This window comes from Lonchura striata, chromosome 16, assembly GCF_046129695.1.
Source record: "Lonchura striata isolate bLonStr1 chromosome 16, bLonStr1.mat, whole genome shotgun sequence".
Taxonomy (NCBI): domain Eukaryota; kingdom Metazoa; phylum Chordata; class Aves; order Passeriformes; family Estrildidae; genus Lonchura; species Lonchura striata.
The window spans coordinates 10,462,207-10,488,365 of NC_134618.1; the positions used below are offsets into that span (position 1 = coordinate 10,462,207).

General features: G+C 38.4%; 1 protein-coding gene across 1 annotated transcript in view; it reads right to left on the reverse strand.

Moving 5' to 3' along the window:
* Positions 1 to 4,123: 4,123 nt before the first annotated feature.
* Positions 4,124 to 26,159, reverse strand: part of DNAH3 (dynein axonemal heavy chain 3) — a 55,754-nt gene continuing 33,718 nt past the window's right edge. Inside the window, exons 41-61 of the mRNA XM_077786950.1 lie at positions 25,882 to 25,985; positions 24,592 to 24,886; positions 23,955 to 24,134; positions 22,883 to 23,006; positions 22,635 to 22,791; positions 22,059 to 22,202; positions 20,778 to 21,444; positions 20,502 to 20,667; positions 19,946 to 20,162; positions 18,827 to 19,009; positions 17,742 to 17,940; positions 14,683 to 16,824; positions 13,527 to 13,752; positions 12,917 to 13,161; positions 11,458 to 11,574; positions 10,493 to 10,647; positions 9,587 to 9,754; positions 8,634 to 8,776; positions 7,872 to 8,076; positions 6,524 to 6,661; positions 4,124 to 6,344 (exon numbers count right to left, since the gene is read on the reverse strand). Coding sequence (XP_077643076.1) covers positions 5,991 to 6,344; positions 6,524 to 6,661; positions 7,872 to 8,076; positions 8,634 to 8,776; positions 9,587 to 9,754; positions 10,493 to 10,647; positions 11,458 to 11,574; positions 12,917 to 13,161; positions 13,527 to 13,752; positions 14,683 to 16,824; positions 17,742 to 17,940; positions 18,827 to 19,009; positions 19,946 to 20,162; positions 20,502 to 20,667; positions 20,778 to 21,444; positions 22,059 to 22,202; positions 22,635 to 22,791; positions 22,883 to 23,006; positions 23,955 to 24,134; positions 24,592 to 24,886; positions 25,882 to 25,985 — 6,329 coding nt within the window. The 3' untranslated portion in view covers positions 4,124 to 5,990. The remainder of the gene's footprint in view (positions 6,345 to 6,523; positions 6,662 to 7,871; positions 8,077 to 8,633; positions 8,777 to 9,586; positions 9,755 to 10,492; positions 10,648 to 11,457; positions 11,575 to 12,916; positions 13,162 to 13,526; positions 13,753 to 14,682; positions 16,825 to 17,741; positions 17,941 to 18,826; positions 19,010 to 19,945; positions 20,163 to 20,501; positions 20,668 to 20,777; positions 21,445 to 22,058; positions 22,203 to 22,634; positions 22,792 to 22,882; positions 23,007 to 23,954; positions 24,135 to 24,591; positions 24,887 to 25,881; positions 25,986 to 26,159) is intronic.

The following is a 26,159-nucleotide window of genomic DNA, read 5'->3' on the forward strand; positions in this document are numbered from 1 at the left end:
GTTTGAGGAGTATTTCTGTTTCCCAGGTGCCTCATGAGTAGAAGTAAAGTGACATTCATTTTCTTTTCATGGGCTACCAGTTGTTTTGGCTCCTTTGCAGTCCTCTGACTTTACCAGGCTATTGACATGTTCTCTTCAGGGAAGTTAGGGGAGCCTTCCATTTTTCAGGCTTGAAAAACCAGTGAGACTAAGCTTGGACAAGAGCCACACTTGTACTGGACACTACCTAAGCACAGTCCAGAGCACTTAAGGGACTACCTATTCCAGCCTGACTTTAATAATGGCAAAAAAAAAAAAAAAAAAAGAAAAAAGCAAATTTGAAATATGCATGTGTGTATGATTTCCTTTTAAAGTGAGAGAAATCAATGAAACCTCATTTCTGCGCTTGCCACGTCATTCAAAACTCTCCAAGCTCTAATAAACAGTGATAAAGAAATATTGCTGTCTACCTGAAAAGTAAGTTAGAACTGGTCCTGTGCAGAACAGACTGACAGTCTCTCCCCAAAGAATGAAGAGTGAGAAAGTATAAGAAAACAATAAGAAGAATGAATCAGCATGACAGGTACTGGCTAGCCCAATTTCTCACTACCCTTTATGGCTCCAGTCCACAAAGTCTCTATTCCCATATAATTATTTCCTGGGAATGCCTCATGTGGGGACTAACAGGTAAAATGCCATTGTTTTGTCAGTGGAAGCTTTGCAGGTTTACTGCTGCAAGGAAGACACAGAACTTTAGCCTAGGAAAAGGGGATTGCATAAAAAAAAAAGGAAGAAAAAAAAATTTAACGTGATTGCACACACTGCTTAATTCTTCATTGAAAAAAGTCTAACTACAGGCTAATCTGATCCCAATTCTGATACACCATTGTAGGGATGTGTCAACTTGAGCCCAACCAAAATGTGCAGAGGCAAGGGGTTTGAATGGAAGCCTAAGCTCACTCTTCTGTCATTAAACTATCATTTGAATCTTTGAATTGCTGAAGCTCATGTGACTAATGAAGGTACTGATGCTCTGACACGTCAGGTGAATAAACAGCCATGGAAATGAGCAGTCTCAATTTACTGTCTGTGTTATAGTCACAACTCTTTCCTAAGCACATACTGTAAGATGTAGATTATTTCCAAAGAACACCCCTAAAATTACAGAAGATTTACACCAAATTGAAATAACAACAGGAGTTTGAGCTTACTTCTGAAGGAAAATACAAAGCAATTTTTAAAATATTCAAATACCATCAAGTAACTCAAATGAGTATCCACTTAACTGAGAAACCAGCAAGTAACAGCATCACGTTATTTAAGATGCCTTAAAATGCTAGACAGCTTAATAATTCTTCAAAGGGTTTGAAAAACTATTAACTGGTGCTTCATCCTCATTACTCTCCATCACCAGAAGGCAAAGACTGAAATTTTTTAAAACTTCAGGCTGTTCAGCTAAAGGAAGGATTAGATCAGCTCTTTTTTGAAATCTAGAGAGCAAACGCTTTCTTTCATAGCTTAAGTTAAAGTTGGTACAGAAAGTAGAATCTAACTAAATTCCTTTGTTTTTGGAGGTCAAACTGACCAACTACCATCTTGAGGGAGTTTCATAAAAAAAATTAATCTGCAACTCAGTCCAGCAGGTTGGCAGACATTTCAAGTGGTACCCTTGTACTAGATGCCAAGCCCTTATAACTTCTGTCAAGAAGTATTCCAATGATTGCAAAATGTTATTCCTACACATTAATTTTACTTGCAAAAACAGGTTGTCCTAAAATGCCTCTGCTTTCTACAGAATTTGCAATGCACTGGATTCACTCAGTCAGTATACACTCTGTCCTGTACTTGCTGAACCTTCTCTTACTCCCCTTCCAGTAAATACTGTCATTTTCCAATTTATCACCCTAGTCAGGAGATGCTTCAGAATAATTTTAGAAGAAAATGATGACATTAACTTTGTATTCTTCAAAAATAAAAGTCCTGAGTCAGTTGCATGAACTCTCTTGCAAGCCAACTGGTAGGCAAGGCAGTGATAATTTGTTGACACAGTATCTGGCCTTGAATACCTAAGTAAAACCTCCTTTCTGGAAGTTCTGTCCCTAAATCCATCATTGCTAAGGTTGTAATTTGTGAAGCTGTGCACTTATGACTAACATTAGCAAGCACACAGCCTTTTAAGAAGGAGATGCACCTCCTTACTGAATCACCCCCTTGATGTTGTCTGGGGATGAGGAAATGCTCATTTTACTGCAGCAGCTCCCCAGTCAATTCCCAGGGCAGCATCACAGCACCAAAACAGGTTAGGTTACCTGATCCATCTTCCTGCTAATACAAGCTGCTTCTTGTGATACCTTTCAGATCTGAAGAGAATAAGGCAAGGCTGACCTTGCTGTCCTGGGTCCCACTGAGTATCCATCAGAAATGGTAGCAGTAACATCCATCGTTCATCCACAGACAGGTCACTTATTTGATCATACCTATACATTAATTTCCAAGAATGCTAATTAGAGCAGAGACCTGCAACTTTCACTAGTAACTCTAATCCTATTAGGCCAAATATTCTAGCTTTAAGTGTAAGAATTCAGAGCCTTTGTATTGTCTTCTGCTTTTTCATTGTGTAATTTTCCTCTTAACAGCCCAACAGTGTTAAAATCTACAGGAGTAGTACTTTCTAAAAAGAATTTTTTGTACAAATAAGAGGAAGGTTTCAGTCTCCCAAGAAAATACACAAACCATGTCTGTCATACAGCATCCCTAGCTGGCAATCTGTCTCTGCTAAGGGAAAAATGCCTCTTGCTCTGTAATGCTTCTTTTTCCATCTGCCTTGAGTTATTACCAAAGCTGTAAATCTACAATTTGAAGTCATTACAGGTGGCATTTGTGGCTTATTTAATGAGTGCTTCTAATTAAGAAATGAAAATTTTAAACCTGTCAATCCAAGGATTCTAATACTACTATTACAAAGTCCTTAGTTTGTCCAAAAATTTTTCACATTTCTGTCATGTCCAACTGGCAGCTGAATTGCTTTTTCTTTTTTCTAAATGCATCTCAGCCAAGAAAGGTTTTGAATTCTAATGTTTAGCCAGTTTATCATTCTCCAGGAAGGTCTAGACAATGCTAAGGAAATAAGGCTGGGAGGCTCATTTCAAAGAGCCACAGGAAAATATCTCTAAGACAGATATCCCTTGACAGTAAATTCCATTACTTTTTTTGTACTAGGGAGGGCAGCCTGGGAGATCATGTCCTGCTGTAATCGTCAGCTAAAGCAGTTCAGCCATGCCTGATCCCTGGGAAGGGGATGCACAAGCCCTCTCTTACAGACTCCTCTCTTATCTATATATTTTTATCATATCTACAAAAGCTTAAAATACATCTTTAATGACATTCCAAGAGATGCCTTCATATCAAATCTAAACATCAGCACACATTTAGAAAATCAACACAGTAACAAGGACATGTCATAGCAAAGTCACTGTATAATCACAAGAACCACAACTGTGTCATTTAATAAACTATCAATTACTGTTTGTTCACAAAAAGGTGTTAACAAGCAACCCACATGGCAAGCTATTACACAGATTTCTAAGAGTTTAAAAGTAATTGATCTCCATAAAATCTAATTTAGGTAGTGAATCTGACTTTTTAAAAATGGTTTAATGTAGAGGATTATTTGCAAGACTTAACTGTAAGAGGATTGACAAACCTTCATTTTAGAGTTAATTGTTGTTGGCCCAGCCTCCCTTTCAGCAGGTGAGGTGTCACCAGTGCCTCCATACAGAAGCTACATCTGAGCAGAAGGTTCCTTCTGAGAGCAGTGACTGAGCTGATCAATCCATAGGGAAGGATTTAACAGCCAGGTCCTGCCCCTTGGCCTGCACACAGAGCTTCCATACAAAGAGGCTCATGACTGGTTTGTTATCTCTGACACCACAGTGACCTAATCAGTGATCTGAATTGTTGATGCAATTACAACAAATAGATGCAGACATTCAAAAATACAGTAATCACCACAAGGGTTTTTTTTAAATATATAGTAAATTTCTATTAGTTAAAATTATATGAAAACTACAAAATACCTCTCTTATGAAGTCTAAGAAAATAATTTTTTCAAGGACCAATTTTAATTTATATATCTACTGAAACATGATTCTCTTCTTAAAAACTGTTGTCTGTTTGGGATGAGTGTGCTGTAACATTCATAAACAAGTTTTATTTTGGTATAGGTGCCAAATATCATCTAGCCTAATTTGTTAAGAGTAGTTTCTTCCTCTCAGTAATTTGAAGCACCTGCACATCTCTGCCCCTTTTATTAAAACAAACATCCTTTAGGTGTCCTGGCCTGAGATCTTTGCTCTACTCCCACTTACCAATGATGCACCAAATGCCTGTATGCTGGACTGCTGATGAGGTGTCAGGTGTGCTATGTGAAGCTGCTGTTTACCTGTGCACCTTCCTGCAGAGCAGCACTGCTCAACACACCCCCAACACTTCTGCCTGACCTTGCAAAACAGTTACTATTTTATCAATACCTGCATAAAACAAACCAGTGGTTAGTAAAACAACAAACTCTTTTCACCTAAGGACAACACAACAGACAAATTCCTATGACAAGAACTGTGTCTTTTATGGAGTTGTAGCAGGATACTGGGAATTGCCAAATGATGGCTGAATCTCTGACTTTGTAAGGCCTTTGCAAGTCATTAAAATGCTGCAATTTGGGCAATAAAAAAAAAAAAACAAGACCCCAAATTAGTGGATGTCTGTGTAGCACATGTTTTTTTAAATGTTTGCCTTGATCTTTGTGCTTCTCTTGTCCTGTGTACACAAGTCTAATGATGCATCTTTAGTACCTTCTTGACATGCTGTGGGGATTAGTTAATGACGGCACAGCTCTTTGAAGATGTTTGGGCTATTTTATTTTTAACTAATGTTTGCAAGCTACTTTGAGTTTCTCTGATGAAAGGGCTTAAACAAGGACAAAATTTCAGGCAGTTATTAGCCCAACGTGTAAGAGAGTGAGATGAGGAGTAAGTTGGGGTAGAGTCAATTTTGCTTACACTGGTTGGGATGGGGCTGTGCTTTGGATTGTGCTGAACACTGGGTTGATAACACAGAGATGTTTTTGTTATTGCTGAGCAGGGATTGCACAGAGCCAAGGCCTTTTCATACTGCCAGGCTGTGGAGGAGGTTGGGGGTGCCTGGGAGGGTGGGAGGAGACACAGCCAGGACAGGTGACCCCAAATGAGGAAAGGGACATTGCAGACCATGTGATATCATGATCGGTGTGTAAAGTGGGGGAGGAGAGAGGGACATTTGGAGTGATGGCTTACAAAGTCACCATTACATGTGATGGGCCCTGCTCTCCTGGGAATGGCTGAACACCTGCCTGCCTGTGGGAAGCAGGGAATTGTTTTGCCTTGTTTCTGTGCATGGCTTTTGCTTTTTCTATTGAACTGTCTTTATCTCACCCCATGAGATAGTGGGGGGAATGGTGTGAGTGAATGGCTGTGTGGGGCTGGGCTGCTGGCAGGAAGTAAAGTGAGACTGTGGGAGAGAGAAAACAGCTCCATGTATCAGGTACTAGAATATGTAGGTAAATAATTTTGAAAAAAAAAAAAAAGTTATATGGCACAAGCATACTGTTCTGAGAAATGGCAGCTCCCAATACATGTGCTGTCGAGAAGTTTTCCATGGAAATTCTGAGACATCATCAAGGAGGGAATGACTACAGTTTTATAATACAGCTTGGGTAGTTCATTCTATCTGAGGATTGGAGGATTGGCTTCATATGTTGACAACAGAGTATTTTCATCTCCTCCCACCTTGTCCTACATATTTCTAAAACACAGAAGTGGTAGGCAAATCCAAAATCTTTTTGCAAGAGTTGTAAAGTAGATTCCCAGTAAAATCAGCATCAAAACTCTTTAGGCGCGATTTCATTTAAAAAAAAAACCAGCCGTGCAGCCACTGAGAAGTAAAGCAGATCTTTACAATCTCAATATTGCACCCTCTCAGTCATCCAGCTGGCACAGGGCTGCCACACCTCGATTTATCCAGTGCTTCTGGGGCTTGTCTGAAGGGAGTTCAATTGACAGAACATAGTTGGTTGAGTGCCCAGTGGTGGATAAGACACCTCTTCTTTCACTTGTCTTGTATACAGGGCATGAGTAGATGTTCAGATGACGAAATTTGGAACTTTCTCCAGGTTTCAGCCATATTATGGGCAAAGGATCGTAGAGGATTTTTGGTAGTGATTCTCCAATTACCAAGGATTCTCTATCCCATCGTGCACCTTCCAGAAAAAGGCCTCTCACATAAGCCCCATCTTCTGGCATTTTCTCCATTGTGTGCTCCTGTTTCATCACCTGGAATGATTAAACCATTGCTTGATTTTATTTTTATCTGGAGTATACTAAATCCTATAAGTGTCAGTCTGAAATTGCTCCTTTAAATAAAATACCTTTTCATCTGAAAACTCTATTTCTTGCTGCCCCAGAACATGTTTCAAGCTGTTCAAGAAAAAACTCTTCTGCATTTTTCTTACCTCAAACTCAAATCCAATGTGATCAATTGGGATGGTATATTTTCTGGCAAAGTTTTGTAAAACACCAGTCAAAAAAGACTGAGTGAAGAAGAATCCTGAGAGCCAAAAGACTGTGGGTGGCCCCTTGTCAACCCATTCCTGAATAAGGAGAGAGAAAACAAATGTAAGAAAAAATCCCGTATATTTGTGGTTTCACTGTGCCAATTCACCAGAAAAGGATGTCTTTTCAGATACACTTAATGAGATTAAGCCTTGATGGGACCCTCTGCATCTTTCCATAAATTTTCTGTTTTTCAGAAATAACAAATCACAGAAGTCAGTTCTTTAGGATGGCAGCAAAAATAATCACTCATTCTGAAACAACCACAACTCAGTGCTACTAAGAAAAATTTCAGAAAGTAGCATAAGCATGTTTTGTTAAGTCTAGATGGTGGCCTCTAAAAACAAGAAAAGTGATTTTATTTGGACACTTTTATCAAAATACCTTATTTTACAGTCTTGTAAACACCAGTCTTCTAAAAGGCCAAATTCTTTTACATTCTTCACTGATCACTGTGAGGGCACTCACTACAACCTACACATCAGATCCTAGCAGAGGAAATCATTCCTGTACAAAGATGCCAGACAAGGAGGTCTTGGACCTTGTTCACACAATGCAGTAGGAAAAAGCAAAACAAGGGCAGAATGTCTTCACACTACTGTAAGTTATTTGGAGTCAAAAGAAACCTGTACAATGCTCTGATGCAGCAAACAGGAACCTCTGCCATTTATAAAAATTTCAGACACTTCTTCCTAGCTTTCTCTCCTGATTTCTATGGGGTTACACTACATTTCAGTAGCTCACTATGCAAGGTACACCCAAAATTTTAAGTAGTTTTAAGAGTGCAAGGGAAATATTGGAATGGTGAGTTAAAAATAAAATAATAGCCTGTTCAAAAAGCATGTGAAAGTGGTGTCACATTTTATGAAACTTGGAAGATATTTACAGACACATATATGCAATTCATAGTGCCTGTTATGCAGTGGTTCTAAAGCATTCTCACACACAGCTCAGCGTCCTTTAAGCAACGAAGTCATTGCTACACCAGTTCAAACTAAAATGAATTCTCTAGAAATAGAAAGATGGAAACCACCAAAAGCAGCACTGGATTAGCACCCAGGGACCCTGAGCAACTGCCCAGCTAACTGCAGTGCTGCTAATGCAGAGTGTATTTGGCCACGAGTGTGTGTGAGCAGCTCACAGTCTGGAGCTACCCAGGGACTGCTGAGGAAGGACAGCACTGGCACCCTCTCCCCATCCAGCTTTCAACTACAACTCCCCAGACCCCTCAGTCTCAGTTCAGCAGACCTGGAAGAACTCCAAACGACAGAGGAGATCAGACACGTAACTTCCCAGAGGCTTCAGTGATGGATAGGATTTGGCAGCCCACATTGATGGCACTTTTCCTATTAGTATGCTGTTGAAAACATCTTCAAGCTCAGAAGACATCAACACTTGGCCTTTAATGGCTTTGCCTATATTAATGAGGCTGCTCCGAACAACTTCAGTAAGCCTTCAGAGAAAACAAAGGAATTGTCATTATTTACTTTTTACTACCTGCCTAAATACTAAATACTACAGTGCAACGTGAATGAAGAGTTGATAGAAGTGGTAAATGTCCTGTCAGAAATTCCTTATCTCACCTGTAATTCTTACTTTAGAAAAGCAAACAAATGAGAGACACACACACAAATAAAAGATAGTGAAAACTTTCACTCTGGACAAGGGAAATCAAGTGACAAGAGCTTTAAAGCTTGTAGCACTCATTGTCGTAGCGTGCTGTGAATATTGGGGCCTGGGTAACACAAAGACTAAAGTAGGCTGCTCTACATCAGCACAACAAACTCAAATGTGATTTAAGTTCATACTCCAAGAATACAAGTACTATTACTATATACAGGTACTCAGCTACAGCTTTCAAGTATTTTTAAAAGATTCATGCAAAGCAGAATCTAACATGTTAGGAAAAATGTATTGTAAAAGGCTTATTTAAGGCTTGTGAGCAGCTAGCACCAATGAACGCAAGCATATTTCAGTTTAAGAAGTACTACACAAAACACTGAGCCATACCTGTTAAATCTAATTAGTTCTTGCCTAAGAACTGTGTTCATGGACTCTTCATAAAGTACTGGGTATGCCTTCATCACTTCTTCCATATCAAAGCTACTTGGTAGTTTGGATAGGATGTCCTGTGCCAAATCTTCAACAACTTCCTGAAGTCACAAGTTTGCAGTGAATAACAAATATTGGGTTTTTTCCCCTCCTATTTTTATTTAATAAATTCCACAAACCACTGTAGATTTTATATTTTTTTTCTGTATAACCACATAGGTATTTTAGTCCATTTTCCTAAAAATACAGTGCTTTTATGCTCTTACTCGCCTTGAGCATCATCCTGTCTCTGCATGTGCCTGCTTGCTCCTTCCTTCTCAATAATTTAAAATTTGTTAGTAATTTTTAATTTGCAACAAGGTTTTAGGCAAATTCTAAGGAGACAAGCAAGAGAGCAGACAAGCACAACCCTAAGACTGCCACAATGAAGGAAAAGATGAAGCATGCAGCATGAGCAAAATAAGGGGGAGACCCCATGAATAACCCAGCCACAAGAGAAGCTTTACTTACAGAATATTAGACATCAGAGAATATGATCACTAGACAACCCTGCAGGAAATGAGGGTCCATCAATTCCACTTTTCAAGAATCCACTTGTGTATAAAATGTAGAATGTCAAATCTGAGAGGTTTGAAAGGTTATTTATCCATATCTCAAAGGGGCATGGATCTGGCCTGAGTAAACTGAGCTGCCAGGACTGTGGTATTAATCTGTCTGAATGCAAAGTCATGAAGGTATCTTCCATCTTTAAAGGTGCTATGCCAAATTCATCTGCTTCTCTATAGGGACGTTCACATCTACTCCCAAAGCTACAGACATGAGAGGAGAGGTGTTGGATTACTCAGAGACCTAGGACATGCCAGGAAAGGGCACCTTTCCAGAGTGCAAATTGTTCTTTCTTCCCCAGTTACCTGAGGGGACTTGCCAGCTCCCCCTGCTTCTCTAGGCAAAGTCAGGAGCACTGCATGGAAAAGCTGGTTGGTCTCCTGGTTATCCTTGGTGATGTCTGCATTTTCATGAAGTCCAAACACTTCAGGGTGTGTTGTAATTGGCAAACTTCGTATGTACTCAACATAAGACTGTAAAACAAACATTCAGATACCAGACATCATACGATGTGATAGTCATAAATGATCCAGCTGGGACAGAACCTTCCCATTTAACAACTAAAGATGGTAGTTCCCTGTTAAACACATCCAGGAATTGACTGACTCTCCACAGAGATAAAGATAAAAGTTCTGAGTGATTTAAAAACTCACGGAGGAGTTCTTATTATCACCCTCATGTAAGTGGCAAGGGAAAGTACATTAGAAATATCCAAGGAGCGCTGGTAGGAGTCACAGAAGGATGCTGGATGTGTGATCCCTACAACTGTGGGATCTGAGCACATTCATTATCTCTCTGCAGCTGTTAGAAGGGAAAAAAAGAATGGAAATTGAGTATACACATGCCATTCCACCTCTGCCTCCTGATTGCTGCTTTCAATGTCAGACTGGTTGCAAGAAAGTGCAGAAGTACCATGTAAATTCCTGCAGCCTGACTCCTACTGGCTTTTTAGAACTGTATTGGAAACCTGCACAGGGGTGGCTTCTCTCTTCATCACCAAATGCCAGAGTATTGGATGATCTCTACATCCCCATTGGGGTGTGGCAGATATTGAGTACCAGATTCATATTTCATACGCAAGATACATTCTGGCATGGTTTTATGATATTATGGGATATATTTTCTATTTGTTGTATTCAGCATTATCCAAGCACAATGTAAGCAAGTTCCTCCCCAATAATTCAGAGAATTTACACTTGTTGTCTTCTCACCTCATATGGGCCATGTGGTGGTATGTAGTAGTCACTTCCAGATGAAAGCATGTACTTCTCCTGCTCTATGTCCTTGTTGTAGACTATGGAAAGAAGGGACAGGAGAAGACGCCTGTCTTTATCATCTGTCACTCTACCTCCATAGTTACACTCCCCTGGAAAAAGACAAAGAAAACCAAGACAAAAGAACTGAAAGTTAATGAACAAATAAAAATTGTTTTGCAATAATGTGAAACTCTATTAAGTTGAAGCTCCAAAGCTCCAGATCTTCCAAAGTTTTTAGGTTTTATACTTCAATTGATTCAATGGAAATTAGACACTTGAATATCTGTAGGCCAAATTTGTGTCTTGATGATGGAAAGTTTAAGGAACACTATCAGTTGGTCTGAGAAACTGCTACTCATGTCCCAAAATTCTTTTTCCTAAAGCTAATAATAATATTAACAAAAATCAAGAATGACAAAGCTGACAAAGAAGGTGCCAAAAAGCAGCTTATCTCCCTGGAGAAAGAGAACAAAATAGCCACAGCAGTGGCTGAGTTATTTACCCACATCAACACCTCCTGCTTTAAACCCCTGAGTATTACCACATCCTCTGGTGAAGTCCCAAGGCTTCCTGTGTCAGACTCACACTGCTCAATGAAGGTGAACCAGAGGCCATTGATGGTTTTATTTGATGAGTATGAAGCAAAGACCAGGAGGTTTGCTGGGCCATCAGTAATTGTAGCCATATACAAGTCAAAACAAGAATGACATCTGAGGGTTTGGGATCCAACTCCAATTACAGTCCAACTCCAATATCCATCCAATGACAACTACATTGTGTGTTACATTTATGGAAGGCCATTAAAACCATTCAGTGTGGAATCCACTCAATTTCTGAAGAACTCACCAGTTTATCAGTGTATCAGCTGAAACTGCCCAGCAAAGTCAGCAAACACATGTGAGAGGATGTAATGTCTGTACCTGTTAGATAGGTCAGAGCTTCAAATGGGATTTCTTCATATTCATTCAGAAACATCTGGATCTGTTGCATACTGATTCTGAGGTCAGACTCGTTAAATTCGTATGGAATATTCCAACCTGTTCAATTCAGAAGAGATACACAGGGCAGTGGTGCAATGTACTGACAGCTGGGCTCAGGAAATGGTGCTGTGGGTACTACACTGCTCCTACAGAGCAGAAGATACAACTGCTAGATAGTCTAGAAGCAGCCTGGAATATACCAGGCTGTTTATTAAGCTTAGGCATTGTGGCATCACAATATTCCTGAAAATTATATTTTACCTGCTTGGTACTTTAAGATAACCTGTTGCTATCTGGACACAATGAGAATAGGAATTTTAATTAATTTATTCATTTCAATTTTCAATCTGCCCATCTATTAATACTGTTTGCAGATGACATTCACAGTAACAGTACAACAAAACAAGCAAGCAAGCAGACAAACAAAGAGGAACATACTCCAGCTAAAAGAATCCTTCAGAAAGCCTAAATCCCTAGTACAAACCAAAAATAGGGCTATTGATGCAACTACCCTTCTCCACCCAGATACTGGATCACATTAGCAGTAGATGTTACATTAGTAAATGGCCTCTAGAAAATTCAGTTTTACTCTAAAGCAATAAATTAGTGTCTTCATACTGGAAGTTCAGTGTTTATTTAAACAGCTGACTATTAAAATAATATAGTCAAAATATAATATTTCCTAACAGCAACCTGCTGTGAGGGAAGACACAGCTGGAATGGAAGGCTGAGAACTTCATTTACACAAGTGCAGAGCATAAACTTTATATGGTTATAAAAATGGATTCTCTAAGTCCATACATTTCTATGCTATAAAGAAATTCTATATAGTTTTCTACATATTTGAAGATTACAGAAAGAGCTGAAGCACAAATCTCATTAATACATATCTTTTCATTACTATGTTATAAACAACACATTGCAGCTACATAGATTTTTTTCACACCAAGTAAATACATGCACTAGGTTTGATAAAACAAAGTATGCACATAAGTAACAAAAGCAGAATAGAAGGAGGCATATTTTTAATTATAAAAATTTAAAACAGATCTGAATTAGATTGTTACTAAGAACCACAGTAATAAGTTAAGAATTTAGTAACCTATAATTTCATGTAACTACTGTATAATATGTTAATTTGGAAAAATAGTACTTTCTAGTCTTCCCCAGGGTAATACTTTTAATAGCTTCAAAAGTAGCTTTGGCTGAATAAGAATCCCTCCAAACAACAGCTTTTAGACTTTATGATGTTCTGTGCAATGCAGATTGCACTCTTGTAATACTGTTAAGAGTATTACAGTTCACAGTACTGTCTTTTTACAGAGAGACTCCAGCAATGCATTTCAAAAGCACAAATCTTTTTTTTTTTAAATGAAGTGCAAAATAATCTAAAACTTACCCAGTGGGCCAAAGTTTCTCCTTTCCTGCACAACAGCATGAAAAAAGCAAAGACCAAAAAGCATTTTTTGCCACAATTTTGGCTTTTGGCAGCTTTTAAAAAACACAGGGTCGGAGATGGGATCATTCAGGTATGAGCGAAGGAGGTTCACTCTCACTCCTTTTGGAGGCTCATTTGTCATTTTGATGCCATTCTGGAGGATACTAACAGGAAACTTTTCTGATGGATAACTAGTTAACCACAACCTAAAAAGAAGTTTAACAAGCACATTATTTAACAAATCATGTAACAGTAATAGTAGTAATAATAATAATTTAAAAATCAATAATATAATCCTGCATCTTGATCTTTAGAAGAATAAGTTTTACTACTTGCTTAACTATAAAGATAACATGTAAATTTGTTCCAAAATGCAGGCATAAAATAGATTAGATTGGACAGGTAGAAAAGATAACCTCTTAATTATGGATCTTTATTTTATCACTGCACATAAATTATATGATTGCCATACTCAGGCATTCTTACAGAAGTATGTTAATTTCTTTTTAGTAGTGTCTTCAGCAAACAGAAAATGCTCACACTAAAAAGTGCAAAATACTAAAACTCCGACCTGAACTTATCATTGGTATTCTCAGGCACTATAACTTCCTCACAGATTTTTTCCAAGGCAGGCATCCAGCTGGTTGCAAGATGGCAGTTTTGTAACACTACCCAGGTTCCATCAGTAATAGCCTGGTAAATCATTTTTTCTGCTATTGGGCCCTGGCCCTGGCCCAGTGAAACGGTTTGAATGCTTGAACTTCCCATGCTAACATCATCAGCAAATTTTAGCAAACCTGTGATGGCAAGTTTTGCACATGCAAAAATAAAATACAAATTCTATTAGAAAGTAGAATATGTTATATTCATCATTTTTATAATGTCATTACAGGGAAAAAAATCAACAACTTTATTCAATTAAGAAAAACAACAACAACATAAAAAAAACCCCACCTCAACAACCAGAAGTAGTATCATATGTCTCTGAGGTATATACTAAAATTTAGGGGCATAAGGTACTAATTAAAAAAAAAAGAAAAAGAAAAAAAAAGAACCTAAAAACTAGCTGACCAAGTGTTCAGTTCCAGGCTGCACAACAGCCTGGACTCTCTCTATTGGATGGGTACAATTGTTTATGGGCGTTGAGCTGCAAATTGGATCTTTAGATCTGGCTAAAAATAGACCTGCAGCTTTGCTATCAAAATCAGTACTTTCTGGAAATACATCCTTATGGTATGGCTCTATATCACAATTCTTTTGGCAGGAAACCAGATTTAAAAATAATCTGGGTGGTTATACTTTAAAGGACATCCAACAAATGTGTTTTAAGTGTGGCCCATACACCATTTAATTAGTAACTGAGAGGGAGGAAACTTACTGGAGGAAGGGTTGCAATAAAGACTGGGGCAAACCTCCAACACCCACTGAAAGAATTGTAATGCAAGCACAAATTATAAACTGGTCTGAATGCTTCAATCTGTTAGATCCCCAAATTGCTGCTCAGAGACCGGGACATTTCTTCACCACTACCTTCATTCCCCCCTCTAACAATTTTACTATCGTTGTTTATATATGGGCAGATGCCAATGTTTGATATTCCAACACTGCTGTATTGTACTTTAAAGACACTTTAAAGATCAAATGAGGGGGCCTACACTATTAACAGTTTAGTCAGACTCAGTGACATTTAACCAGACAAAAAAAGATTTTTTTAATACCAAACTCACCTGCCATAGGATCAGCGCCAGGTGATAATATAAAAATCAAAGGGGCACAACAATTTGAGTCACTGTAACTTCTTCCAAGATCAAATGTAGGTGGTTCAATAAATGTTCTTCCCATGTTTTCCACAATGAAGATCTGCACTGCCGGGATAATTTTGTCAGGTCGCAAACACCTGAGAATAACCATGCGATCTAACCCTGTCAGTGAGTTCCAGTCATCTGGGAAGGCTTCCTCATGGGGCCTGACTGAGTCATAGATTGGCTTCCACTTGGAAGAATTGTCTCTTACATGTTCCATTAGTCCCTGCAGGTTGGTCAGGCAAGATGCACGTACGAGCTCGGCCCATGATTTGTTAGACAGCCAGTCTGGAGCTGGATTGGGGTGAGGATTATCAAGAGCAACACCTCCTGTCAGTAGGAAACGCCAAACTGCATCGTCTATCTGGCCTTTTCCCTTCATAATGCCTACTGTTAGAAGGAAGGAGAATAACAGCTTGTCCTTCTCAAACAGGGAACGACAGACGTTATTATAGATGCTTACTGTGAAATGGTCAGTTATATTTTTAATTCTCTCCTGTAGACGTCCACTCTTTCTGCTTTTAGCAATAGATTGAACATACAAGTTAATGAACCAAATCAATGAATACTGGTACATAGGTTCAATGTTAGCCAGATCAGAGATGCAGAAGAAGACAACAGCTGAATGAACAGCAACTGGCTTATACCCCATTCGAGTAGAATCTATTTCCTTCTCAGTTACAGAGGCAATTTGTTGCTTTTCAGAGATTTCTGCGGATAACTGTTTGGATGAAGACAAAATATTAATTGCTGTTTCATCCTCTAAGATGTTTCCTTCTGAATGGGAAAGGACCTCCAGGATTTTATCTTCTAACTCCTTTAGTTGTTTCTTATTGGCTGCACTTTCTAGAATGAGCTGGTTTTTCTTTTCTTCTAGCTCAGGCTTTTCCTTTGCAGCTACAATTCCAAGAAGCTGGTCCTGAAGACCCAAAGGTGTAATCATGAAATTGAGTAGACAAACTTTCACAGCCACTTCAGGATAATAATGAGGATTTCTTAAGTGGGTTGTCATGTAAAACCTGAAGTCTCTTGAATATTCAATTATATTTTCCCCTAATTTCATGTATTCTACTCCTTGTTGTTTGAATGTTTGCTTTAATAAAATAGGTTCTAAGAAAGCATCTAATTCTTCACCAATATTTTCTAGCAAGACTGGTGTTCCAAGCTGAAGAGCAGTTTCTAATGTCCTCACATAATGCGTGTCAGACAATTTGATAACTGACAGCTTGTTAGTTTTCTCCATATTTTTTATCCACTTGTTAGCCTGCCTTTGAGGATCTATCATTAAAGCCCATCTTCTTGAGTTAGAAACAATTACACCATTGTCAATGGAAAAAGAATCAACTGGCAATCCAGCAATCTGCCATGCACGGATTTTGACTGGGTCCCCTAACGTATTACTTAAGCTAAAATCACTGGAGCAGGGAATGTTCTTTTCAATGCACAGATCCTGCCACTGCTTTTGACATTGTAGGCGATAATCGACGGTAAAGGCTCCCAAATAAGCCACAGTTCCTGAAGACAACAACACATCCCCTACTAGGTCTACGTACTGAATTCCTAATAACCGTGCAGCTTCTGTCCACCTCTCCTTCTCTCCACCCAGGCCACTGATCAGCTGTTCAGCTCTCACAAGCTTCTGTGAGCAACGTTCAATATTATTCTCTAACTCTATCTTCTTGTTGTTCATTGCATCAAACTCATCTTGCAAAGCTTGAAGGCGATCAACAACCTCTTTTAGTTCTGCTTGTTTCACTTGCAGCTTCTGCATTTGGACATCCAGGATGGCTTCAGCCTCTTGCAGACGCTCGCGCTTCGGGGCAACCACTTTCTGCACACGGTCATAGACCTCCATGGCTCGCACCCACTTGCAAAGGCCTTCACAGGCAGACGAGACGTTTTTTACAATCTCTGGCTGAAAATCTGGATGATTCATAAACTTCTCTCTAATTTTCTTCATTATAGCAGGAGGAATTCTATCCTTGTCAAATGACTTTAATCTGTCAAGGAACTTGATATCTGAAAGAAGTTTTTTGGCTGGCCCCCAGAAGTCTTCAATCATTTTACCTGTATTGCAAATAAGACTAACATTAGGCTCAATACATGCATGTTCAAACTGAAAAAAATACTTTGAAACATAGTATGAAGAAATAAAGTCAATGATATGGGAATGGACTTTTACTATGCAAAGACTATTAAGTAGTTTGGGAAAATCATTACCTAAAAGAATTCATAGAGGACCTTCAGCATCACTAACCAATGTCATATTTATTAACTGCATATTAATTCTAATTCAACCAAGCACATTAACGGAAACAAATAACTATACAGTCTTTCTTAGCATTATCTATTAGATAAATCAGTAACTGTGGAAATATTCCATCTTAATCTAGATAAAATCATTTTGGATTAAAGGCATTGATATAATTCTTACTTTTAATTATGAAGGGTTGAACTGTACAGGTATAAGGTAGAAGAAAAGCAAAAGAAAAAGATCTCTTTTATACCTTGCAAATCCTGTGCAATCCCACAATAGCAACATTAAACCACAGAAAAAATCTTGTTAGAATAATCACCTATGGCAGAGGTATAATTAGAATTCTCTCTCCCAAAATAACTGATAGTTTGGAAGCAGGGATTACAAGGGGAAACACAGGCAGATGGTGCTCAGCACACGTCCAGCACCCAGAGTTCCCCAATGAAATGCAAATCTCAAGGCTGGGTCAAAGCAAGTTGATGAGATGACTTCATGCTGGTGACTGGGATCATATTTACAAAGCTTGTACAACAGTGTCAGGCAAGGGCAGTAAGTTAGCATGGCAAAAGCAGCTCTTTACTACTCAATGGACTTGTCACTGCCAGTAAAATGCACCTCCAGTGCACACAGCTGTATTCATGCCAGAAACACCTCACCAGCACACCACAGCAGCACCCACACATTCCTGGGGCAGGGATAAAAAAGCTTTAATGACAAAAGTCATTACCACTGCCACTGGGGTCAGGCTTCCTCTCTGGTTTAATTGACCTCATGATACAAATACTCTCCATAACGAGTTTGACAGGACCAGGTGGATTTTGCATGGATTTCACAAGAGTGATGTCTGAAGGATTCAGGGTGTTAAGAGCTGCCTCTGCTGCCTCCAGAGCTGGCAGAGCCTCTGCAAGATCTGCTTCACATTCATCCTGTTAAGACATTGGGCAGAAAGCTGTAAACCTTCACACAGTACCAGGCCTGCAGCCTGATCACCCCACTACAGCACAGCCTCGCAGAATCCTCTCTCTTGTTCAGTACCCATTAAATACACTCTTCACAACACTGAGTTTCTAGGAGAGAAAACTAATTTCACAAATTGACTGCAGAGTTTAAAGAAGGAAGGTTTGTAGATAAATCAGTAACTTCCATAAACTGAATTGATAGTTTAAAAAGTCAGACAAACTTTCAAGATCAAAGTCTTTCTGGTTTAGCAATGAGAATTAAAATAAAGATTAGATACAGGTGTTCTTATTTAGATCATACAGTGCTGATCAGGTAAAAAATGGATACTGTGTAGCTTAAATTCTTTATCATATACTCTGATCTCAGCAATTATCCATATTAAATATCGCTGACATTTCCAGCTAGTTACAGAAAAAATATTGAGGAATCTTCCCACAGGAAATTCTGTGTTACAGACGTCTGGCTATGGCATTACCTCTAAAGTTATGCCTAATAGGACTACATGCAGCCTATGCCAAATTACCTCAGCTAACTCTAAATTAACTGTCTTTGGGCCTGGAAACAGTTAAACTCATTATTCAATCTGTTGAAAATGAGAATATATTAGTAGAGTAATAAGAGCTATACAGCTCTGGAATGTGAACTAGAAAGGGAAGTTACACAGGACTGTGAGATGCAGTCAGACTCCAAACAGCCTGAATTTACTGTGTTTCTATTAGCAGCGTGTCATTCATCAACTGCGATTTCGTTACTTTAAGAGCTTGGCTCACCCCATTAACACATCATCACATCATCACAGCTCCCTTTTACTTGGAACCCAGCGTGCTCCCGGCTCAAGCCCTCGTGCTCTACCTTAATACCCTGGGCAACAGCAGCTGCATCATTGGCCTCCTTTTCATCTGCTGACACTATTGCCTTTTTTGCATCTACTTCAACGGTTTCCTTTTCAATCTTGACCATCATTTTATCTGTTTCTGCAGACGTTTTAATCAGTTCAGGCTGAAGGTCGGTCAGTTCTTTCTGCATGTCTGCAACCTGATGAATACAACAGGAAATCAAGAAGAAATCTGGGCAAGCATTGGTTGCATTTCATATCTTGATGTTTTAGGAATAAAGATTGGAAGACCCTATAGTAACACAATCTAAAAAAGGACATTTGATCTGAATAATTAGTTCTATAGTTTATTTTTGCTAAGAGCTGTTTCATTTAACTGATTAGATTTTTAAATGTATATTTATCATCATCTATGCAATACACTTGCTTTTTTAAGATTCATTAATGTCAATAATGAGAAATATATTGATTAATTCTATTTTTCCCTCACAGTTACTTTCAGATAATGAAAGTTGAAATAATGCTTTACTGCACAGGTGGAAAACAAAATCCAAAAGAAACCTGGAATGGAACACAGATTTTGTGACAGCAACAGATGCAAACTGGATCTTCTTCATCCAGCAAGTATCTACAAGCCCCTTTAGTTTGTATCTTGGAAAGACCAATCCCTGGATCACATGGATTGAAAAAGGAATTATTTATCTGGAACCTGATCAATTTCCTACTTGGAATCTACTCAGGAATTCATGCTTAATATTGTCTTACAATGTTTTTCAATTTCTCCCCTATTTTGGAAAGGGTAATAGGTACTTGCACACTGAGGTGGATTGTCCATATAAGGTTTTGAGAAAATAATGAAATTTATAATATTTATTCCTTCAACATTTAATGAGTACCTTCATTTTAATTTTGTTTTTTATTAAGGTCTAAAATTCAAATGTAGAGATCACAGTTTCTTCAAATTCCTAAGCAGAAATCTAACTTTTCCTGCTGGCTTTCTACAGAAAGCTATCAATAGTAGCATGAATATAGTGAAGAACAAATGAATAAGTTTTAATTTTATAGGTTTCAACCATACAGGCCCCACCCTGAAGTATGCATATGGCACATATCCAGCCTTTTCACCCAAAACTTACTTGTGAAGATGCAAATTCAAGCTTTTCAAGTCCCACAAGATAACGAGTCCTCATCATGTCAACTTCCTCCCTTTTTCTATTCAGCAGGGTCTTGAAGGTGAGAATCAGTTCCACGTAGGAAGTTGGTGTCACGTAGTTGTGTCTGCGCAGTGTAGCATAGTAGCCAACAGATAGTTCTCTCACACTTTCTTGGAAATATTTGCACACTGACACAACCCTAGGGAAAAATTTTCCACATCACTTTGGAAATACAGTCTGTCTTTATGTCAACTCTCAAAAAATTACTCTAAGCTTATGAAGTTATATTAGTGTTAGGAAAGGCAGAAATATATTTTCCCCATTATTAGAAATATTTTGGACTCTTCTTGAAAAGTGGCATGATTTTCAGAAACATCAGATATATATGTCTCAGTATCTTTGACTTGCATGGAAATCCCAGAGTTGGCTTAGCTTTGTCCATTTATAAGGACAGATCAAATACATTGGGGGCACAAGGGGACAAGGGGCAGGGGAACAAACTTTTGCTTCACATGTTTCTTGAGAAATAAACTCCTACTCTTTTCTAATGTCGTCTTTGAGCTCAATATCCTCTAAAAACTTGTTAGCAACCATTTCCAAAGCATCTGTAGGCCAGGTTTGGAACCAATCAATGGTGCAGCAGTTTATCAGTGAAGGGAACATTCGTAATCGATTCCGAAATGCATCTCCAATAGGACTCATGGCTATAAAAATAAAAACATGATCATTACTTAAGTTCCTTTGCAGTTAGGAAGCAGAAAAACAAATAAAGCTAAATAAAACCATTCTGAGAAACAATGTATTGTATACAGACCTAAGACAATATGCAAATTTTTCTTCACCCTTTCAATAAAGAAACTGTACATAGCAAGGGGCGTGGCTTCAATTTTCCTGTTCTCCAACCTTGCTGCGCTCTGCATTTTCTCAACAATTTCAGCTTTCTCATCTGCTGCAAAGATGTTGGGCACATCTCCAGTATTTAAAAGCATGTTGATATCTTCTACAAACGATTCATCCTTTATTTGATTATCGCAGAACAAAAAGGACACGTTGTTGTTACCAACACCTGTTTTCAGCATGACTTGTTTAATATCATCTTTCCATTCACTGATGCCATAGGACTTGGTAATTTCGATCTGGAAGAGCTCAAAGGAATTCATGAAGGTGGCGAGCTTGGTCGCGCTTTGCCGGCCGCTCCCACCAACACCCACCAACAGCAGGTGTCCATTATCCTGTTTCAGCACCCTGCATATCCTGGAGATGTGCTCAATAGCAAACTGGAACATGACCAGGGACATTGGGGCCTTGCTGATATTGTTGTATTCCTCAAGGTAGAATTCCATCACGCTTGTCAGCTGCTTTAGGTCTGTGATTTCATCATAAATTTTGACAGAGCTGCTCGGCTTTAAATAGTCTCCAAAGAACAGGGCGCGAATATTATCGTCAGTGACTTTTCCAGTAGGTGAGAGATGACTCAGTACCTAGGAAAAAGACAAAAATCAACAGATAATTCTAGCTATTAGAGAATTATTTTCCTTATAGTCGTGATAATCCTTTTCTTCGCAGCATTAATACTGCTAGCAGAAAGAAAGCACTTAATAAAGAATACTTAATACAGTAATACATTAACAATAACACTTAATACATTAATACTTAATACAGAAAGCATTGTTTTTCACTGTTCTAGTTACAAACTTGGTCTGGAAAATAATACTGTAGACTGACATGCAGATTTCCACATATGCATACCTCACAGAGAGATACTGCTGTCAAATACAGGATAGTTCTAAAAAGCCTTCTCAGAAAGGTACCCACTACACCATCCAAACAATTATCTTGGGTAAAAGCACAGGTAAATGCTGTACAAGACATTTATTCCATTCCAGCTGGTCCTCTCTACTAACCAAGAATCCCTCAGAACTTATGACTCATTCTGATATGAATACTTGATGCTGAATAGAAGATTGTCCATACTTTTTAAATTCACTGATCAAAATATTGCAAAATGCCTCCAATACTGATTTAATCTCCATGTTTAAGTATTTATGAAAATGCATCAGTATCATCTTGGTCCCAGCACATTACCCAAAAATACCTTATTAAAGTTCTGCTTGAAGCTATTTAATGTTGTCTCTTGTACCATCTGAAAGAAAACGTTCTTGTCATCATCATCAACCAAGCGATCATAGAAAACTCTGTAAACCTCATGAACCCAAAGTCTGATCAGTTTATCTCCATCCTGAAAATGGAAATACAAAAGAGTGGGTAAATATTGCTCAGGCAGGATTTGCTCAAAAAGAAAAGGTTAGAAATGTCCATCTGGACCCTGCTACACCTTGTACTAAACTCAGTGGGAATCTTTCAATCCCAAGCCATTCAGCACATGGCCCAGCATCTGCTAACTTAACTGGATTCCTCACCTAGTTACCATCTTGTCCTTCCTGCCAACACAAACTGGGACTCTCAGGTCAAAGCATTTTTTCTCTACTATATCAAATCAAATTGTATTAACAAAATGACAGCTCTCTCCCTCAGAGACAGAGAGAAAATTCAGGGACTATTCTGATCTTAAACCCTGTAAATCTATTGAAATCATAGTTCATGTCTTGTAAAAAAACCTAACATTTTTCACTGTTCTTTCCTACATCAACATAATTAAACTACAACTTACTTGCAAATGAGTGTGTGGACAGAGCAGAACTCCTTTAATAACCCTGGAAAAATCCCGTAGATTAAAGACATAGTGGGATTTTGAAGGAGTTGGGAGAAAATTATCAACTGCCAATTTATAAAGCACTGACGTCGCTTGGACCATCATCTTACCCAGCCTTAAGAAGGAAAAGAAACTCAATTTTAACTTCTGCAGATCAATAACAGGGAAGAGACAACAAAGGTGCTGCAAGAAACAGATCCCATTACCTCAGAAATGAAGCATCAAAGCCTTTGCTGAAGTGCCAGTCAGTAACTGCAGTAAAAATCTTGGTTAAAATGTCATCACTGAAAGCACAGATAGAGACAATATTCAAGTGCCGTGTGAAGCGTCCTGTAACACACACAGAAGGATGAAGAGAGATTAAATGGTCAAATATATTTCCACTTTTCAGCTATCTTCTCCTAGGTTTGCCTGTCATAAAAAATCATTTGAATCTGGCACCAGTTCATGATTTTGTTTCTGGCAAATTTTTGCCCTAGCAGTGAAGCAAAAGAAATATTAACTGGATTACATTTTCTCTAAGTATTTAACTTAAAACAACCATTTTGAATATGTAAAACATCAGCTTTTGATTATGATATGACACAGTAAAACCTTTAAAGTCAAGCATCTTGTTATTGGCTTTCACCTAAAAAGAATCCGTCTATACATGAGTATATTTTAGAAATTTAGCTGTATCAGAATAGTTATTTTCATAAAGCCTCCTCAGAACACACACAGTTATATCAGTATCACAGTGTTTATAAGAAGCAAAGCAGTATGAAGTGCCTTATAACAATGCAGCTGTATATAGCCTATAATAATGTAGCTGCAGCTACATTAGGGCTTTTATTGACTTAATTTTTTCATTAGAAAATATAACCTCCCTTATGGTGCTGTGACAGGAATCATGGACTTGCAGGTAACATTCTTGTAAATAAATTCAGGCAGCCTATCTTAGCAGCAGGAGATACAACTTCAGAAGAGACTTGCCAGAGCCATGGCAAGCAGATGTATTTCCTCTCTTTTCCAAATAATCACTAATTTTAGAATAACTTCTGTCATTCACAGTTTAATCAATTGTAAAAATTATTTCTAATGGTGATTAATCTCTTTCTGGTAAAGGTACAGATTTGAACTTGAACATAACAGACCTGTACTTGAAATGTCCCATTTAGTGAATGCACCTGAAGATCCACCAGTCGCAGATAAATGTCCAATTTGCCATCAGCAAACCTGAACCCACCCTTTAACTTCAGTCTGCTAGATAACCACTTGCCATAGTAATGTATTTCCTACCTGTAATGTCATTCCTTCCTCCCCCAGGGGGACCCATAGCTGTGACAAGCAGGACATCTACGATGCTGATGTGGGATGCATCTTTCCTGTCATACCAGTGCCCATGATCAATCCATTGCCTTAGAAGCTCAATAGCTGGCTGGGCTCCATACACTTCCTTTTCAGGCATGTTTAGGTCATCTATGGAGAACACAGACATTGAATAAAAAAACCTCAGTGTTTGGGAATTCAGTTTTCTTCCAAGAAGAAAAAATAACTGTACTACAGGTAGAAAAAGGCTGTGTGTTGTTATTCCTGCTTCCCATTGAACTAACCAAAATCAAATAACATTACACCTCACAGGTATAATTAGGAGTGATGACTTAACTTAGTGTGGCTAGTTATTTAGTTTTATGTCATGTCCCACTGCAACTCTAAGAAATATTCAGAAGACAACCACTACTTAAACCTCTCAGCAAGGGCAGGGCTAATCCTTTGGTGACCCTGGGGGTCCCTTCCAACTCAGGAGATTCTAGGATTCTCTGGATGCTGAAAAAAGCACTGAGGCAATCCAAATTTACTAGTCTAGGTGAATCACTTCTTTTGCCTAAAGCTAGAACAAAAATTATTTTTAAAAAAATGAAAAAATATGTCTTACCCACAAAAATTATAGCTTCTTTCCCTGCTGGAGGTCCAAATAATCCTTTTCTTCTTCTGTCCAGCTTGGACATAATAATATCCTGGGTCTGGTTAGCAGAGGTTCTTGCAGAGAAGTTGATGAAACTCGGGATGTATTTTTCCTTTGGAAGTTTCAGTAGAAAGTTGTTTGTTATAGCTGTTTTTCCAGTGCCAGTGGGACCCACAAAAAGCAAAGGGACACTATGCTCCACATATGTTTTAAGAAAATACATTTGTCTGGCAGTTTCCATTGTTGGAATGATCAGCTCAGATACCTGTTATGCAGGAAAGTAAAATAAAGCATGAAAATTAAACATCTAAAGCCTTAATCAACATTACTATTTGCAAGCAACTACAGGAACCCTGTAGCACATGTGCATTTTAAAAAGTTCTACTGTCTGAAAAACTAAGCTATAACAAGGTTCTAGTAAATACTATGGACCCACTTCTTGTTCAGGGCTTATACAGTCAGTAGCACAACCAGTATTACTATTTTACAGTTCACAGACATTATATAAAGCCTGGAGAACTACAGAGATAAGTATGGCCTAGTCTGTTCCCCTGCTATGCAAAGGGAAAGGAACACTGATATGGAATTTTTTTCCCTTCCTCATTTTTTACTTATAATTAGCAGCTGTGGATTTGATATTGAGACAAGATTTTCAGCAGCAGAATGAAAATGTCATCTTACATCTCTCATGTACTCAATAGACAAGACAATGGCAACTAGTGGAATGAAAAGTTGAACAAGCTTAAGTTATCTTGAAGTTTCATCTGTAGATCTCTGCTGTGCTTCCTCCTTCCATTCGGTCCACAACTGCCATCAAAATCTGAGTGTCCCTATTTGGAAATGAAGGGAATCCAGAACTCTCAATACTGTTCCCCACATCCCAAAGTGAGTCTCTTTGCTTGCTTTCTTTAAGTAACTCATACTACAGTATCATGAGATCACCCACTGAAAAGAGAAATGAAGGAATGGAAATTCAAGCTTTGGCTTTTTCACACTATGGTTTCCCCAATATCAAATGCCGTTAGAGAACAAAACAGAAACCAAATTTTAAACACCAAACAACCTCAGGGCTCCATGTGCATCTTCAGTGCTGAACTTCCAGAATTGAAACAAAAGCATGAAAGAGAGCTCACAGAGACTAATGAAATGAATGAAATTAAATGTTGCAAACCAATCTTCAAACAACCAAATAGAGTTATTTATACCTCTAAATTATTTAGTCAAATAATTATTTTCCATAATAATGATACCAATGTGCACCTTAGCTGTTGGGGCAATAACTTGCTCTTCCTTTGTGATGTAGTCTGTCCACATGGTCCACTGCCCATGGCCATGCTTGTTAAAATAGAAGTCATAAACACTCCCTGTTCATTGAAAAATACAATATAGGAAAATTATAAAAATAAACTTCATTAATTTTAGTGTGAGATTTCCAAAACTGTGAGGTGATGGAAGCTTTCTAGTACAGAAGATACACCCCCAACCCCCAGTCCCACCCCCCCCAGTGCCATTATTATCACCAAATGGTTTTAGGTCAG